The sequence below is a fragment of the Copadichromis virginalis genome, linkage group LG6 (genome assembly GCF_057382275.1).
Source record: "Copadichromis virginalis isolate Kocher_CV1m ecotype Utaka linkage group LG6, C_Virginalis_male_GT1.1, whole genome shotgun sequence".
Taxonomy (NCBI): Eukaryota; Metazoa; Chordata; class Actinopteri; order Cichliformes; family Cichlidae; genus Copadichromis; species Copadichromis virginalis.
Genome location: NC_140623.1, coordinates 34,580,717 through 34,599,160, shown reverse-complemented (window position 1 = coordinate 34,599,160; position 18,444 = coordinate 34,580,717). Strand labels below are relative to the sequence as shown.

The following is an 18,444-nucleotide window of genomic DNA, read 5'->3' as shown; positions in this document are numbered from 1 at the left end:
AGAGGGGCATGCCAAGTCGTGTTTACTCTCACATTCCTTAAAGCAACAGTTATCTTAATCGAAGACCTAAAGGCTTCCTCTGAGCCCATGCCACCTGAAAACACAAAACACGTTTATATTCATAGTTCCACTCACATTTTCTCTGATTTCTCTGATGTTTATCAGTCAGTACTCAGTTCGGATACAAATATTTACAGTAGGTGACTCTAAGCCTCAGAATTGCATTTCATATCTGACAGTCTGTGAAAATATAAATAACACCACTCAGAGTAACAGTGTTTGCTGAAAACCCTCTTCTGTGTGACCAACTGTCAGTAATATTTAGAATAGTGAGCAACACAGCACCCAGGAAAAACTCCAGTACTGAAGATTATTTTGAAAATCCTTTATTTTTACAGGTTTCTTACTGAGAGCTTTATACCTGTGAGAATGTTCTAGTGGAATAAGAGAGCTTTATGAGAGCTTTATGGGCTTTATGCTTTAATGTGAGACTGTTTCTGTATAAAAATCCAATTTTAAATTTAGAGTTTTGATATGTATTCAGCATGAGGTTTATAGCTGAAAGGTTCGGATATAAACAGATGGGTAGAAATCCTAAGGTAACCCCATCAACAACATTACTCAGTTTCATCAGAGTTTAGAACACATTTATGATAGATTACAGATTTGTGACGTTTATTAAAAGCACATTAGTTTTCCATCAACCAAATAAGGCGAAGAACCAGTAGTGTAAAAAACACGGTCGCCAGCATAAAAATGTACATTACCTCAGTGTAATACCGATTATGTCAGTAACAAAAGAGATATAAGGATGGAGCCCTGTGGCACATTTTAGTCATTGAAAGAGAGCCTTAAAAACGTTGGAGACTAAGTTCTACCAAACATGAAACCATTTAATTCAGTGCGTTAATCTGTGTCCAAGCTGCGCCACTGTAACTAGATCAGGTTATATGCAGACGCCGAGCTTCACCATGCTGCATCACATACTCCACCCAGAAAACAGTGGGATTCATTTGCGTCACTGTCTGGTCATGCATCGCTCCTCCCTGAGCCCAGTTCTGTTGGAGGTTTCTTTCTCTTAATAGGGAGCTTTTCTGTCACCAAAGTGCTTGCTCATAGGGGATCATATGATTGTTGGGGTTTTCTCTGTTTCCTTTGTATTATAGGGGGTTTATATTGTAGGGTCTTTACCTTACAATATAAAGTGCCTTGAGGCAACTGTTGTTGTAATTTGGCGGTATATATAAATAACATATATTTGTATCATTATGTACAGCTACTTTAAATACCATATTCATTCAGTCTTTGAATTCAACTCTAATTGATCTTTCCTTCAAGCTATCAAGGTGTCTACTATAGCCCACTTCTTCAAGACTAATGTGATACAAAGTGTGATGTACTGATGTCCCTGAGTTGCAGTGTTGTGGTACAGAGTGAGGGCCCAGAGGTGAACGAACAGTCCTCTTTTACTACCAACAGTGGGACAAACTGAGTGAGAGTACACTGCTGGGATGTGGACTGAGTATCTGTCAAATATCAGTGCTAACGCTAATGTCAGGGCCGCACACTGATCAGTGTATTTATGCTGGATAGCTAGTTACCTAGCACCGTTGCAATTAGCTAAAATGGTCATTCACTCTGGTTTTTGCTGCTGCTCCTCATGAGTGCAAAAGACCAACAGACCATCACGCACCAGCAGGTGGAGACACAGACTTAAGGACTGATCTGTGGCTGCTGCTGTTCATGAGGTGGGCAAATATTAACATTTATGGACTCAGGCTGTTAATTAGAATAAATAGAAAAAACATTGAAGCAACTTCATGATATTGTTTAAGTAAATCTGAATCTCACCTGCACAATAATGTGATGTAGATTTTTCAGCACATTTTTTATATGTTTAATATGTTAAATGAGAACAAGTTAGATGTCCCCAAGCCTCATTTTTCACCCCTCTGATACAAATATTTGTCTTCAAATGTTTCATAAATTCTTATAGGCCCGTCTCTTTGCTACCACAGTTCTCTTCTATACTGGAAAAGATATTTTACAATAGAATGTATCACTTTCCCACAAAAAACAATGTACTGTATGAACAGCAGTGTGGATTTAGACCCAAAAGAACCACAACACATGCCTTAATGGAATTTAAAGATACAGTAACAACTGCAACTGAAAACAAAGAATATGCTATCTGGAGTTTTTTAGATAAAAAAAAAAAGCATTTGATAAAGTCAGTCACAACATTTTACTTAATAAACTTTGCACATATGGGGTCAGAGGGGTGGCATTATCATGGGTTAACAGTTCCCTTAAAAACCAGAAACTATTTATATAAACAAATAAATGCCATAAAATCAAAATTGAAACCTGTTGTATGTGGGGTTCCCCAAAGATAAGTTCTGTACATTATTGTATATTAATGACATATATGTGCAATTTCAAAGTCTTTGAAAATAATATTATTTGCAGATGATGCAAATTTACTGTACTGTGGAAGTAACTTGGAACAACTTCTGAATGAACTAGAAAACTAATAAATAATATGAAGACTTGGTTTGACTATAATAAATTAACATTGGACATGAGTAAAACAAAATTCATGATATTTGGGAATTGTGCATATTCTACAAATAGTAAAGTGACAATAAATAACTTTGAATGAGACAGAGTATCTGGGGGGGAAATCCGTGGTGTGATAATACATCACAAACTATCCTAGATTCACTTATATTAAAGGCAAAATATCAACGTCTCTTGCAATTCTCTACAAGGTTAAGGATCTCATAAATCAAAAATCATTATATACACATTATATGTATTGTTCTATTATACTCCCATACATGCTATATTGTGTGTGGAAGTGTAGGGAAACACCTGTAAAACACACACCCATCCAATATACGTTCTGCAAAAAAGAGTGATAAGAACACCTGTACAGATGAAGTTAAGAAAAGTACAAAAATACACACATTTGTTTAGAAGCAATAAATTGCATGAATATAGACTTCATCCTCTCAGTGATTGAGCTGTCTCATTGTTTTCTATTGAAGTCTTCTCCTTATTTTTATAGATTAAGGCAAGAGTAAGTTAAAACATTCATTAAGGTATTTTGCACATAGATATAACTCCATATGAAGCAATGTCAAACATAACTGGTAATTAGTTACATTTACTTCTTCGAAATAAACTATTCTATCTATCTTACAGTGTTTATCATCCATCTGTTTTAGTCTATAACTATAATTTCTTCTACCTAATCCTATACACTGTACATAAGGTGTGCTTGCTGGCAAACAACCTGTCAATCACATCTCGTTTGCCAATGAGTCTAAAGCATCTCTCAGTTTCTCAGCCAGATCCGCTTCTTGTTCATGAAACCAACTCTCTAAATATCAAGATGAATAAGGTGAAAACAATTAGCTGAAATCTCTTAATGAGACTTCAACAACCAGTGGGTGATGTTACAGCATCTCCATCCATCTATACCTCATCCTGGCAATGACTAGTGGTGCCTAAACTCTTCAGTTATTTTTTATAGTCAAGATTTATTTGGTTAAATGCGAACACTGAAAAAACAAAAATGAAAACAGGATTTCATGATGTCTGCAGCTTTAATAATAAGGACAAAAAGTTACTTCTGCCAGTGCAGCACTTGGGTGTTCTTTTCACCATGCATGTCAGAGGAGACCTGAGGGGTACTACAGAGAAAGTTCAGCAAAGCCAGACTTTCTTTGACTCGACAAAACCTAAAAACTCAGCCAGAGACAATAATCGGTATCTCAGTATTGTGTTTTTTTTTAACTTTCTGTATTAACTTAGGCTTTCTGCTTCATCATCAGCACAGTTGCTGCTGCTGCCCATCTTCTTTCTGCAGTGTAGGACACATGTCAACACTTGGATTTAATAAACCGCTTGCTTCAGCAGAGAATTGTCCCCATAAAACGTACTGTAAATACAAGATTAGGTATTTAAAAAAAATGCTCTTCCACATTATTTTAAATGAAACTGAACATAATAAGCTGCCAACAAGATCATTATGGTAACACAAGTTACAATTTTAGCTCAGCCAGGTAAAAGGAGACCAACCTTCATGACACTGAAAACTCTGACTTTAAGCTCAACATTTAAGCTCAACATAGTTAATTAATGAATTAATCTCCCTCTGAAATGAGCCCAGGTCTGCTGGGTAACTAGATAACATCCGGCTTTTATGTCAGCTGTAATAGCAAGACTGAGAATGTATTACATATTTATTCATATTTATATAGCGATATTTCCAACACCAATATTCAGAATGATTGACTGTCATGTTTTATTAAATCAAGTCCATATAGTAATAAAAAAGAAGAAATAATGAATTTTTAATATTTTAGGATATATATATATATATATATATATATATATATATATATGTTTTATTTTGTACTATTGCTAAACTTAAAACTGAACCCTTTGTGTTTCAGTCCTTGAGACTCCTGTTTGCATGTGAGTACCAGGTCACTGTGTTTCTTCCAGAGTGGGGATCATCTTAGGATGTGGGGACTGTGTATATCCTCCATGTCATGGTCTTTGGTTTTGAATTTTTATTCCCGAGTTTTATTCTCTGCCTGGGTTTGTTCCAGTTGAGGTCTTAAATTATTCTTAGTTTATTTTGTTCTTTTTTTGAGCTGTAATACTTTTTTGTAAACTTTGAGTTCTGAACCTTTTGTACTGGTTTAGATCATGTATTGTTCTCGTGTTAGTTTTGAATTCTGGGATTTTATTAAGCTCCATTTAATGTTTTAAAGTTGTTGGTCGTGTGTTTAGATCCCTCAGCTTCTTTTGTATCAGGGTTTACAGGTGTCTTTTGGGTTTTTTAAGATTTTTTTTTTTTAATGTGTCATATCAGGGGTGTCGAACTCCAGGCCTTGAGGGCCGGTGTCCTGCAGGTTTTAGATATCACCCTGGGTCAACTCACCAGAATCACATGATTAGTTCATTACCAGACTTCTGGAGAACTTCAAGACATGTTGAGGAGGTAATTTAGCCATTTAAATCAGCTGTGTTGGATCAAGGACACATCTAAAACCTGCAGGACACTGGCCCTCGAGGCCTGGAGTTTGACACCTGTGTGTTATATGTTAGTTCTGCTTCCTGTCTGTGCCTTCCTCGCTTCCCTGATTGTCTTTACTTGCCTTAATTAAGTTCAGCTGTGCTTTGTTGGCCATCTGTCTCCTGCTGTGTAGTCATCTCTTTGTGTGTATGTATTTCCTCCATTGGTGTGTTGCTGTTTCCCTTTTTGATTGTGAATATTTTGCGTCTGTGTTTTTTTTTTTTTTTCCCATTTGGACACATTTTAGATATGCCTCCTCCATCCTGTGTTTGGGTCCTCATCCATCCCCCATACTGATTCTGGCACATACGAAATGAAATAACAAAACACTGGGTTAAAAAATGAGGGAAAACAATAGGTGCACAAAAAAGGGAAGGCTTAAGATACAAGCTATGCAAATCAACCATCTAGGGCTGATTATTTGAGCTTAAAGTAACTTTGTATGTTTCTGTTTCTGAGATCCCAAAAGGTACACGTTTAGCACTTAATCCACTGTGACCAGTTTCATTCTATATCTGTCTTTTATATCTGCATAATGATGATGATTATTACAGAAAGTTACTTTTGAGTTCAATTCTCCTCGAGAACATTTGCTCGCTCTTGGTTATTATCAGTTGGTAATAAATGCAGATATTAGAAATATAATGTGCAGTATAGCTAGATTCAAAAAGTCCCATATACCATAAAACTAAAATGTTAAGCACTTTATTGTCTGAGAGTGTGGTCATGCTGCTTCTGCTCACCAAGACATTTAATGGTTCTGTATTAAATTGATTGATTTAACTAGTGAGTCAGATATTTAACCTGTTTTGTTATTCAGTCTCTGGGTTTCAGCTTCACTGGGGTCATTTATTTCACCTCATTCCACAGGGTCTGCAATGTGTCTGCATGCTTCAGCTCCACGCCCAACCACATGTACACAACCCTCCAACACTCATTTGGTGATGGCCCAACCCCAAATAACTTCCATTCTGGTCTGACAGACCAATGGCACCCCGTCCCCGGAGCACATGGGAGGAGAAAGTAAGCGCGAGGGTGCGACAGAGGGAAAGTACGAGGATGAGACCGAACATGCCAGAGTCTGCATAAATGATCCGAGAGTCAAGAGGAGGCTCTGAATCAGCTGAGAGTTTTGCGCGGACCTGGTTCTGATGTGGTCCAGTAGGAAGAGGCTCATCAGGCTCTACAGGAGATTTTCAAACAGTCCTCACGACTTCATTCCTGGTTTTGAGTCTGTATATTTTGGAATAATCAGGATAAACTCTCAGAAGAAAGGTGAGTGTGTGTGTGCCTGCCTGCCTGGCTGGCTGCTTGAGCTCTGACAGAAGACCTCAAAAAAGTGTCTCCCCCCACGTCACTTGGTGACATGCTCTGATTCATCAACACATAAGTACGACTGTCCTCATCAAGTCGACTGAGAGAGAGAGATGAGAGTGAATAATTCAAAATACCTGAGCGTCTGATGCCTTAACACACATTTACCGGATGTTTGAGCTGAAAGCAGAGGCATCCATTCATCATTAGTGGCGTTCTAAGTTTGGAGGCAGTGGTGATTTCCACACACATGTCAGTGGTTTAATTTTGTCTGAAGGGATGCAAAGCGGAGACTTAAAGTGAATGATGAGAGCACTAATGGAGAGACAAAGGCTGCTTCATGAGACAAGAGAGGTAAACGCAGAATAAGCTTATTTTTAAAGTGAAGCTATACTAGTGTTTCAGATCTGTGAGAGTGACTCTTTCTTGTTTGCTTCTTTTCCCCACAGATGTCATGAAGCAGAGGGATTCAGTCAGATAACCTGAGATCATAAAAGACTCCTCATCATCATAAATTCTGCCAATTCTGAGGCCCTAAAGAAGTTCTGTCTTGAATATTTCACTGTACACTTCCTGGACTGTCATGGATTCCCACAGCGGTCCCTATCTCAACCATAAGGCTCTCTGCTCACCTCTGGGTGCAGCCCGGCTATGTCAGTTAGCTTTGGGCTGTGCTGTGATCGCGATGGTGACCCACACTGCTGGCTACAGTGGCTCACACGGCGTGTTCTGCATGGCGGCATGGTGTTTTTGCTTCGCCATGTCAGTGCTGGTGTTCTTCCTGGATGCAACTCGTCTCTACAGCTACCTGCCCGTATCCTGGGACAACCTCACAGTCACGTGTGCTGCCTTTGCAACGCTCATGTAAGTCACAGAGTCAACCTTTGAACTGGAAGTTACATTTTGACCACCTTTCACTCGTCATACCAGTTTTTTCACATGCAGCAAATTAATATCCACCCAACAAAAATACCCAAATACATCTAACGGATGAATTATTGCATAAAAAGAAACAAACATTATCTTCTGAGTCCTTTTAAATGAAGAAACAATAAAAATATATGCACACCATGATCTAACGTCTCCCACTGGCAAATTCTCGCAAGAATTAATTAATTAAATCTGCTATTTAATCAACGGTGGAAAAAAATGACAATTAATAATGTAAAACTGCTGCTCAGTGATGAACAGCAGATGATTATCATTCGACTACAGTTTTCTCCAGCTTTAAGAAATATTTTTGCACTTTCCATTGCACTTTTTTTTACAGTTAGCAACTGTTGCTTATCACCGTCAGTGTTTTCCAGCATCAGGCGGTTAAAAGACGATTTTGATAAATCTTCTATATGCTCTGCACTCACTTTTTGCACAGGCAAGGTTGGCACTGAGCTGCTAAATATTTGTGTACATAGGTGAAAAGATGCCTTTTTTCTAAAAACTACATTACTTAGCAGGCAGATCTGAAATGTGAGTTAAATACTGGACTCAATTCATCAAGTGTCCCTCCAGATAAATGCTTCTGTTGCTATACTGGATGTGCTAAATGAATAAACGCAGCAAATATTCACCACATCAAGTTTATGGAAAATGAACAGGACTTATATACAATGTTTCTACTCAGCTGAGCAGTCAGGGCGACCATGGCTCAGGGGGTTGGGAAGCGTATCTGTAACCGGAAGGTCGCCGGTTCGATCCCGGGGCTCTCTATCCTAGTCGTTGTGTCCTTGGGCAAGACACTTTACCCTACTTGCCTACTGGTGTTGGCCAGAGGGGCCGATGGCGCGATATGGCAGCCTCACTTCTGTCAGTCTGCCCCAGGGCAGCTGTGGCTACAACCGTAGCTTGCCTCCACCAGTGTGTGAATGTGAGAGTGAATGAATAGTGGCATTGTAAAGCGCTTTGGGTGCCTTGAAAAGCGCTATATAAATCCAATCCATTATTATTTCCTACAAGTGTCATTCACCCACTGACACCCAAACACTCATTTATACCATGTTTTTATCTAACGTCTAATCGCTTTCTAACACACTCACACACACACGCACTGATAAGGAGTCAGGGATCTGACTCTACCACCTATTGTGTATTGTGTTTAAAAAAGCACAAACAAAGAAACCTACATAGTTTTGACTAGATAAAAAATATTGCAGTTTGAGATCTTATAACCTGGTCTTTACTGCTAAACACACTTGGATCAGGTGTTGTTAAATTGTGAGACTTTAGGGATATTTGAACTGTTCTTGATTACAGCCATCTTTAAAGCCAGACTGATTTTAGGACTGACTTCCTGTGTAAACACACCTCTAATCAACTCTTACCTATGTGGCTGAAAGAGTCACAGCTTTAACAGAGGTAGAACATTAACCTTTCATTGCAATACTGGGCACATAATCACACTACTGTCACTGTGTGAGGTTTTTTTTACGGGACTTTTGATCCTCTACAGGATCCATACAGGATCAAAATTATACATACAGGCTGAAAAATCTGCATATATCTTTACTAATATTTGGTTAAATGTCCCTTAGCAAGCTGTACCTTGGCCAGACCTTTGCAAAGTGATGATACGAATAAATAACTTGTACATGGGTACAGTTGTTTGAAGTGATGATCTTAGAATCTGCAATTGTTTAGAAATAGCTCCAAGAGACTTTTGAAAACAGCATTTTGCAAATTTGTTGCAGTCAGAAACTTGTTTCCAGTTATACCAAAGCAGTTATAATGGGAAGGTTAAGGGTCAGCCTCACTCATAATTTAATGCCATAACTTAGAAAATAAAACAAAGGTTCCTGCTGACCTATTAAAGACTGCACAGTGTATATTTTATATAGTGTATCTTATGAGACGTTACAGACATAGTTGTAAATGTAACTCTGGTTTTCTCAGATTTAATAAACTCATATAGCTTTTCTTTCCTTCTTCTGCAGGTATGTGACGGCCTCTGTTGTTTACCCTCTGTTCTTTGTGCAATCCGAGTGCCCTTACGCTGGCTGTGATGTCAGAAATTTCCGCATTGCCGTCACCGTCTGCTCCATCCTGGGGACTCTGGCCTACGGGGCGGAAGTGGCCTTGTGCAGAGCAAGACCAGGCCAGATTGTGACGGGTTATATGGCCACAGTGTCCGGCCTTCTCAAAGTTGTTCAGGGCTTTGTAGCCTGCATCATCTTTGGTGCACTGGCCAACCGGAGTCAGTATTCCCAGTATGCAGGCACAATCTACTGTGTTGTTGTCTATGCTTTCTGTTTTGCTCTCACAGCACTGGTGATCATAATGACTGTATGCAAGCGGACCAAGGCTGTGTGCTGCATGCCCTTTGATCGCTTTGTGGTAGTGTGCACCCTCCTCGAAGTACTGCTCTACCTGAGTGCATCAGTGGTGTGGCCAGTGTTCTGCTTTGACACAAAATACGGCTCCCCATGGAGACCGTCGTCCTGTCCACAGGGGAAGTGTCCGTGGGACAGCAAGGTTGTGGTGGCCGTGTTTTCCTTCGTCAACTTTGGACTGTATTTGGCTGACCTGATCTATTCCCAGAGGATAAGATTCGTCTCCTCACATAGGCCCAGTAACTCGCGGGCCTAGCAATCCTTATTTGGCATTGGTTTAAGTTATTTATTTGCCTCAGTTTATGATTTTTAATATTTAAAACTATAGAAAAGGTGAATTTGTAATGCACAAGTTTCCCAACCCAGGTGCTGCACTTACTCTGCTGCTGAGACATCATGAATTTGAACTGAAAGCACTCTTGTGGAATTTCACTGCCACACCCTACCATGGCAAAACTGACCCCTTCTTTCTTAGGAGCCAGCCTTACCCAGACAGTCTGGACCCAGTGTATGTCCTGCCGAATCCTCAAAATACAAGACACTCCCACTATTCTTGACCTGTGACACAACACACACTTCCTTTCTACTTGTATTTTTGGTCAAATAATACATAAAAGTCTTGAATATAAATAGCAAACCTGGTTTTGGCATCCATGGCATCCCTGTCATCTGCGAACCCCACACCAACAATCTACGGACTCAGGCTGCCAAAAATAAACACGAGCCGTCTGCACTCATAGTAAAGCCATGACACAGCATTTATAAGAGGCTGGTGTCTTTAAAGCCTCTCTATGAAATGCTTTCCTCAGTCTATGCAGATGAGGAGAAAATTATCAGCCGCCCTGTAAGATTTAAAGTTTTTGTCAAAATTTTCCCAAGCGCCTTTTTTAACAGAGCAGGGGATTTTCCGCATAGCTTTTCTAAACAAACTAGTTTTCTTAAGAAAGCGTAGATTATTTCTGTTTGCACCCAATAACGAAATTATTTCAGAAAATAACAAAGAATTACCAAAATCAATTTACACAGAGTATTAAAGCCTCAGCAGTGTTTGAGCTGTTGCTTGAGAAAGCATCATGCCAAAAGCCAAAAGAAATCAGTTTAGACTTGAGAAAAAGAATCGCCGATGCAAAGCATGGCATGACTATACAAAGTTATTACAGCATTTCAAGAACTGGAGAGAGAGGTATCGTGAAGAAGGTCAAAGAGAGCCACAGAGAACAGAACAAGCAATACTCTGGAAAGAAAATGTGATGTGATGTTTAAAGATCCCAGAAACACTGCCAAGACACTATCGAATGACTTAGCCAATTCTGGATGCTATTGCAGTCACTAGGACTCAACACCCCTGGACTGTGAGATTGCAGAAGAGCTCCACTTCTGCAAAAGAAACACCTTCAAGCCAGACTGAAGTACGCTAATGACAACCTGGAGAAACACTGGAGGCGCATCCTTTGGTCAGCTGACACAAAACTAGGGCCACAGACAGACACAGCTTATGTTTGGAGAAAGACTTGGAGAAGACCGTCCCCACAGTGAAACATGCTGCTGGGCGTATTATCCTATGTAGCTGCCTCCGTTTATCTTAAACTGGGAATCTCTACGCACCAAGGGACACTATGAGCATGGTCAGGGTGGCCAAGAAGTGTTTATACAGTCTCACTGATTAATCACATGTAACTCAATATGTGTGCTTATTTTGCTTTTTCTTGTGTTCTGTCACATATGTACACATTGTTATGTTACATATATTGTTATGATGGTGGATGCTCATGTTAAACATAGCCAGGATTCAAATAATGAGGTCAAAGTATGTAAAAAGCCAAGTTTCAGACATCTTTTTTCTACTCTTGGGTCTGAATGATGTCATAGAGAGTGTATATGAATATTATGGCCATCTTGGGCACAGAGCTCTGGCTTCAAATGAACTGTTTGTAAGGGGTAGCTAAGCCCCCAGTATATGGTAAGCTGTGAATAATGCAAAGTTACTCTAGTTAATATTATGGAGATGGAAATGAACATAATAGATCCTGTTTAACTGATAGTTAAAAGGGTTGTACTATCCTTATTAAAAATGACCTGTGTGATAATCCTTGTAAACCGTATTGAGACACTATGTGATTTTACATTCAAATAAACTCAGATTTGTTGATTTAAAGTTTCTGTAATAACGTATCTTCCCATGAGTGAACTAATTAGTGAATCTTTGATTGGTGATCTCTGATATTTGTAGAGATCAAAACAATAATGATAACACCGATTATTGTCCTTGCTTTTGTTTTTGTATGGAAACTTGATTTAAAATGAGCTCTAATGTTGCCCTGCACACCATCTTTGATAACATCCCGGTGCTGTGTTTAAGGCTTGTGCTGCCACCAAGTGTCAAAATAAATAATGAATTCAGCGCACTATATTATATAAAATATGTTTACATGTGTTTCACCACACATGTAATAGTCTCTACGTACATTCCATTTCTCTGAACAGAAAAAAATGTCAAACCTTTGAGCTAAACTTCAGTGAGTTTTGTTCAGATTTTACATTCACCTCTGGAGTCTGCAGACATGAAGCCAAATGACCTGCATCATGCTGCCGCTGCCACACGACTGAGGTGGTGAAACACAACCTGTGTAATGATGGGTGGAAGTTTGTCAGTGTGAGGCTTAAATTATCTCCAACACAGGACTGCTTGTCTATGTTCACAATGTGCCATCTCCTGTATGAGCCTCTTTCCTTTTCCTTTCCTTTCTTTAACGTCTTTCTAATGTGCAAATTCAGGATGACATCAGTCATTTTGATCGTATGACCCATCAGATCTCCAGAAACACTCTTCAGGCTTTGGTTGTAGATCATTAAATTGCTAGACGGTCTGATTTTTTACGCCGCCATATCTGTGCACCTTCAGGGGGTAAAAAGGCGCAAAGACGGGTCTTTCTCTGTCTGTGGTGCTAGCATTCACAGGGATAAAACACAAGAAGAGATCTGATCCGCTCAGCCTCTCTTTGTTCTCCTCCATTAAGATTTCTCTCTCCTCCACATTTTCACACTCCCTCCCTGGATTTATTTCTCACACATCATACCAGTTACCTCCTCCTCCTCTTTGCTTTGGTCACCTCAGTGAATCTCATCTCTTTAATCCAGGATCAATGTAGTGCCCTGTCACATCTGTGAGTGCTATGGATGTATTATAATAAGTCCTCGGGAAGCTGCTGTGGCACAGCATACGTCTCGCAAAAACTGTTCTTGCTGCTCAGCAGCAAATCCGCCACCAGTTGGCTGCTCTCATCTCCAAATCTGTCTAAGACAGCAGAAAACGTCACTGTGCAACTTGGAGATTTGCTATTTTCAACATTGTGCCAATTTATGGAAATTAGTAAGTAAATACAAGTAAATAAGATATACCAGATTATCTGAAGAGGGTTTATCTAAACTGCTGGGCTTTGTAGCAAAAAATAACTTTGTATTGTTAAAGTAATATTTTTATGTTGTGTCTGTTGCTCTGAAAGCATTTAGATCCTCTTATATATTCTGCTCAATTATTTCTGTTAGCTAGCTCTCTGGAGGTACTGCTTGATCCGTGTGTACTCTTCTCTGGGGTTATATTTCCAGAGTGAGATGTAACATCAGTTGAATATGACAGAGCCCAGAGAAAGCTACGACTGAAAATGATGGACACTGTCACCACAGAGCAATCTGCAGCTCAGTCGAGGCCTGCATTCTGCCCGCTCCTCCGCAGACCTCCATTCAGCAGCTGTTCCATGTTTGGCACTCATTTTTCCTCTCTATCCCAAGGGCCTCTGTCTTAAACATAGCAGTGGATGAAGTCGCCTGACAGAGATGGGATGCGGCAGGTGTCCATCATAACTGTCCCCTCCTCACCTTCCTGCTGGGGGCACATGGAGCGACGGCTGGCTCACTGTTGTCACTAATCTCTGATGGCACATGTTGTTGGTGTCAGATTCCCCCTGCGGATCTCAGCTCTCGTTTTGCCAAATGTTGGGTGGAACAATGCTGAAGTCTTGATTTTTGGTCCCAGTAGATCTCAGTCTGCTACTGCATGCAAAACAGTGTGGGAGCTTAGTATGAAAGCAACGGCATGGTACTTAACAGACACATCCAGCATTATGTAATCAGCTTCAATATTGATTGCATATGTTGCTAGGCTACTGAACTGCATGCCATCACAGTGTGTGGTGTTGAACCTATATTGTGAAAATCCGATGTGTTTACTGAATTGTGTTTTGTTTGCCTGAATGAAATGACAGAATAGAATGTAAATAAAACAGAATGCAATGATTTGCAAATCTCATAGACCCATATTTCATTCACAATAGAACACAGAAATAATATTTCTAATAAAAAAAAAAAAACGGAATATTTAATCTGAGAAAATGCACCATTTTAAGAAAAATATCTCATTTTGAATTTGATGGCAGCAACATGTGGATTGGGAAGGACCATTTTTACTACTGTGTAGCATCGATTCTTCTTTAAATAACAGTCTGGAAACTGAGGAGGACAGTCGCTGAATTTTTGGGAGGAGAATGTTGCAACGCTTGCCTCAAGGCGCTTTATATTGTAAGGTAAAGACCCTCACATAATACAGAGAAAACTCCAACAATCAGACAAATCACTATGAGCAAGCACATGGCAACAGTGGGAAGGCAAAACTCCCTTTTAACCAGAATAAACCTCCAGCAGGCTCAAGGAGGGGCGGCCATCTACTGCAACGGGTTGGGGATGAGGGGAGGGAAACAGGATGATGCTGTGGAGAAGAGCCAGAGAATAATAATAACTAATGATTAAATAGGTTACCGAGTAGCATGTAAGCACATAGTGATCAGGGGGAAAACTCAATGCATCATGGGAAGCCCCCAGCAGCCTAGCCCTATTGCAGTGTAACTAAGTGAGGAATCAGGGTCACCTGATCCAACCCTAACTATATGCTTTAGCAAAGAGTAAAGTTTGAAGCCTGATCTCAAAAGTAGAAAGCATGTCTGTTTTCTGAATCCAAATTGGAAGCTGGTTTCACAGAAGAGGGGCCTGAAAGCTGCATACCATTCTACTTTTAAATACCCTAGGATGGCAGCATATGTTTCTCTAAAACCTTTCAGCTTGCATTGTGCCTTTCCAGATGTACAGACTGACAATACCAAACAAGCACCCCCGCATTTCTACCTCTATAAAATGCAAGTGTGATGTAAACGTTTGAAATGAGCGTTGATGAAAACTGGTGAGCAAAAGACAAATATTTTCTGGTGACCTTTAGTTTGCTCTCCTCAGACCTCTCATGGCTTTATCCACACCACACGAGAGCTATAGTCAAGCGGTAATATCATCCTGGTAAGCGAAATACAGGTACCAAGGATAGAGACACAGAAGGAGTATATTATTGAGGCTTCTCTCCCACAGATTCTTCTGGGATTTACAGTCTGATTTGTTCCTGAGATTTTGAGATGTGCTGTGGGAAATCCTTTATTAGTTTTGGGTTTGACATTCAAATGAAAGCTGACATTACACTGGATGCCTTAACTTCCCTGCTGCCATTTCCTTTGTATTCTGTCGCTTTGCCGCTTATTCTTGTCTCAGACTGCAGGAGGGTGATGTATGGCAACACTTGGGAAAGATTTCTGTCTGTCTGTGATATTAAATATGCACATCTCCCCTCACTCACCAAAGCTACTTTTCTCTCTCTCGTTCTCACATCGTGAAGAACACAAGCACGAATACACACCTCGGGCCCCTAATCACTCCAAGCAACAATTTGTTGTGAACGCTTCACCTAGATCTGCTTTCTGCTGTTGCTGAAAAGAGAGAGAGAGAAAAAAAGATTTGTGCTCTACGGGTATTTTTAATAAATCTCTCGGGGTTTTGTCAAAAAAAAAGAAAGACAGAATGAGTGTTGTCACGCCTCAGCACACATACCGAGTCTGAGTGATAGATAGAGCAGAGGCAGGCAGTGGTAAATTGACTTTGTCTGTCTGTCAGACTGAGAGGCAGCGTCGTGGGGATATATCTCTGTAAATTTCAGCTAGTTTCAGATTAGGTTCATGGAACAGATTTGTGGGTAATTAGCTTATTCTGCAACCAACAAGAGGAAGAACACTGACACTTTGTATCATCAGAAGGGAATATTTTTCCCTAATTCCCAACAATTTTCCCTTTTCTTCTGAATATAAATGCATACAAATGCAGAGACAATCTTCTTCTCAATCCTTCTGCAGAAGGAAAAAGTGTCTGTGTTGTTTTAGGGATATTTAACAAGCTTGAGGAAGAATGCACATTTTGCAGTTGCACACAAAAAATTAATTCTTTTCATTCAAATATGCTCAAATTTTATTGTTTAGGTAAGGAGAGTGTTTTATCAGGGGAGACATGGTGGTGGGTTTGAATGTACTGGTCTCCTGAGGGCTTTATGGCGTTCGCATGTTCTGCCTGTGTAGATTGTCTCCAGGTACTTCAGCATCCTCCAACAGGTAGGTGTGGATGTGAAGAGTGTGTGGTTGTCTTACTTACTAAATACAAATACAATGGTAACTAGTTCAGGTTGTATCCCTCCTCTCACCTTGGAACAGCTTGGAAAGGCTTCTGTGACCCTTTGGCAATCGAAAATCTTTCTGACCTAAAGTAACTGATCTAAATCTGAATTTTCATTTTCTGTATGATTGGCCAAATGGTTTCTAGGCCTTTGTGAGTGTGGATGGATGGATGGATGGATGGATGGACTTTTGAGAGGACTCAAACGTTAATCACCCTTCAAGGCTTTTTGGAGGTAATCCTTGCTGACCTCAACATATGATATACTGATATGTAGAACCATCAGCTGCTCAATCCTGGGTCTATAATACACAATGTCAACCAAATGATGGGCATACTCAAATAATGTTGAGGTGAAAATTAGTATCATGGATCACAGTGATGATGGGTTTCTAAAATGTATTTATTTTTTATCTTGCATATTGTGTTGTAAACAAAATCTGGAAACGTTTTTGAGTTGCTCCTACAGAGATGTTCAAACATAAATACAATAATCTTAGAATTTATTTTGAGTCATCCACAGTGATTTCCTCACTTCTATGAAGGTTGACCAATATTAACACAGAGTACACAGATTTCGCAGCACTCTGTTCTTCTTCCTCTGCTGACAAGTTTTATACACATGCCGATTTAATTTTCCAGCAGGACTTAACACCTGCTGACAGTGCCACACAGACTGCCAAAGCTACTACAAAATGTTTGCTAACCATGTTATTACTGTGGTTGACCGACCAGCCAAATCATCAGACCTGAACCCCACGAGGAATCTGGGGAATATTGCCAAAAGGAAGACGACAAACACCCGACGCAAAAAGAAAGTGAAGGCTGCTATCAAAGCACCCTGGGGTCTATTAACACCTCACCATGGATTACCTCCATGCCACACTCCACTGATGCAGTGATTCATGTTAAAGGAGCGCAGAGTAAAGAAACTAACATACTTTTCAGGAGTTGGACATTTGTTTTATGATCCTCTGCACAACATTTATTGCCATATCTATAAAAACTTTACACTTTAAGTATGTTTTTAGTATTTATAATCATTAATAATCAGTATTTAGAATTTTACCCCTTTAAATGAGTAATATTTTATTATGTATTTCACTATTTTCTCACCTACACTAGTGCTAAGATTGACCTGATACTGAAAATTTAAAGACACGTCAGGCAGAAATTCTCCACAGTCTCTATTTATCCCACATTTTCAGTCTAAACAGGTAGAGGAACACTGTGTGTTTCATCACTTGCCACACTGGTGGGTTTAGTACTTTTCATAAAAATACACAAAAGTACTGATATTTATAGAGGTTTGTCTTTGTACTTCAGAAGTCATCACCTCATTTTTGTGATTCTGTGCTGCAGACAGCAAATCTTCTACAAGATTGACGTTTTGATCAAATGCACGGAAAGCATGAGTCATCAAAACATTGCGGGTTACCAGAATTGGCTTGAGATATTTTAGGGAGCTGAATATGAATAGACGATTGTTATTCTAACAGGAGACTGCGGACCAGTTCTTTTTTTTCTTTCCCCTTAGAGTTGACAGAATTTGAAATAAAGCAGAACTGAATAGCACATACGCTAATGAGCTATGGAGTATGAATACAGTTTGGCTGCCTATCCCTTGGTATTTCACCAGCACATATTCTCAGAATTAGCCAAGAACTTGTCCTGTAACTGTCAGTTTAATGTTAAAATCTCCCCTCTCCACATTTTAAAAGGTTCAACCCTCTTCTTGTCTATCATGCCTGTCTGTTCTTTTCATGTTTCCCATTCCATACCAGCCTAAATTTACACACTACGGGAAGAAGTGATATGTCTTCTTCACGGGACCACATTCCATTTATTTTCTCACAGGAATGCACACTGAGGGATTGCTTATGCTCCTGTCTATATATAAAGCAGAATGCAAGGCTGAGCTCTGAAAGCGCCAGCTGTTCAGATACTCAGAGTCCTCAGTGATATATGCTTGGCTAAAACTGAGATGAGCCCAGATTTAACTAATAATTCAAGTAATATCAGAGTCTTTGTACCAAAATGTATATCCAAAGTATTGGCAAACAGAGCACTAAAACAAAGAAACAAGAAAAATAATCTTTATTTATATTGATAGGTTATAGGTTAGGGTTTCGTAGATCTTAGACATTTTTTTACTCTGTCATCAGGAGTTAAAATGTAATC

The 18,444-nt window shown here is 39.6% G+C and overlaps 1 protein-coding gene across 1 annotated transcript; it reads left to right on the top strand.

Moving 5' to 3' along the window:
• Nucleotides 1-6,163: 6,163 nt before the first annotated feature.
• LOC146708284 (myeloid-associated differentiation marker-like protein 2) lies at nt 6,164-11,884 on the top strand. Its single transcript, XM_085460095.1, has 3 exons — nt 6,164-6,760; nt 6,856-7,270; nt 9,334-11,884. Exons 2-3 carry the CDS (start codon nt 6,990-6,992, stop codon nt 9,983-9,985), a joined length of 933 nt encoding a protein of 310 aa, XP_085316221.1. The 5' UTR covers nt 6,164-6,760; nt 6,856-6,989; the 3' UTR covers nt 9,986-11,884.
• The last annotated feature ends 6,560 nt before the right edge of the window (nt 11,885-18,444 follow it).

What these genes read in the sequence shown, in the direction of transcription:
- LOC146708284 (XM_085460095.1), top strand. Translation starts at nt 6,990, where the DNA reads ATGGATTCCCACAGCGGTCCCTATCTCAACCATAAGGCTCTCTGCTCA. An exon ending in GCTGCCTTTGCAACGCTCAT is followed by an intron (nt 7,271 to 9,333) that starts GTAAGTCACAGA and finishes CTTCTTCTGCAG; the next exon opens with GTATGTGACGGCCTCTGTTG.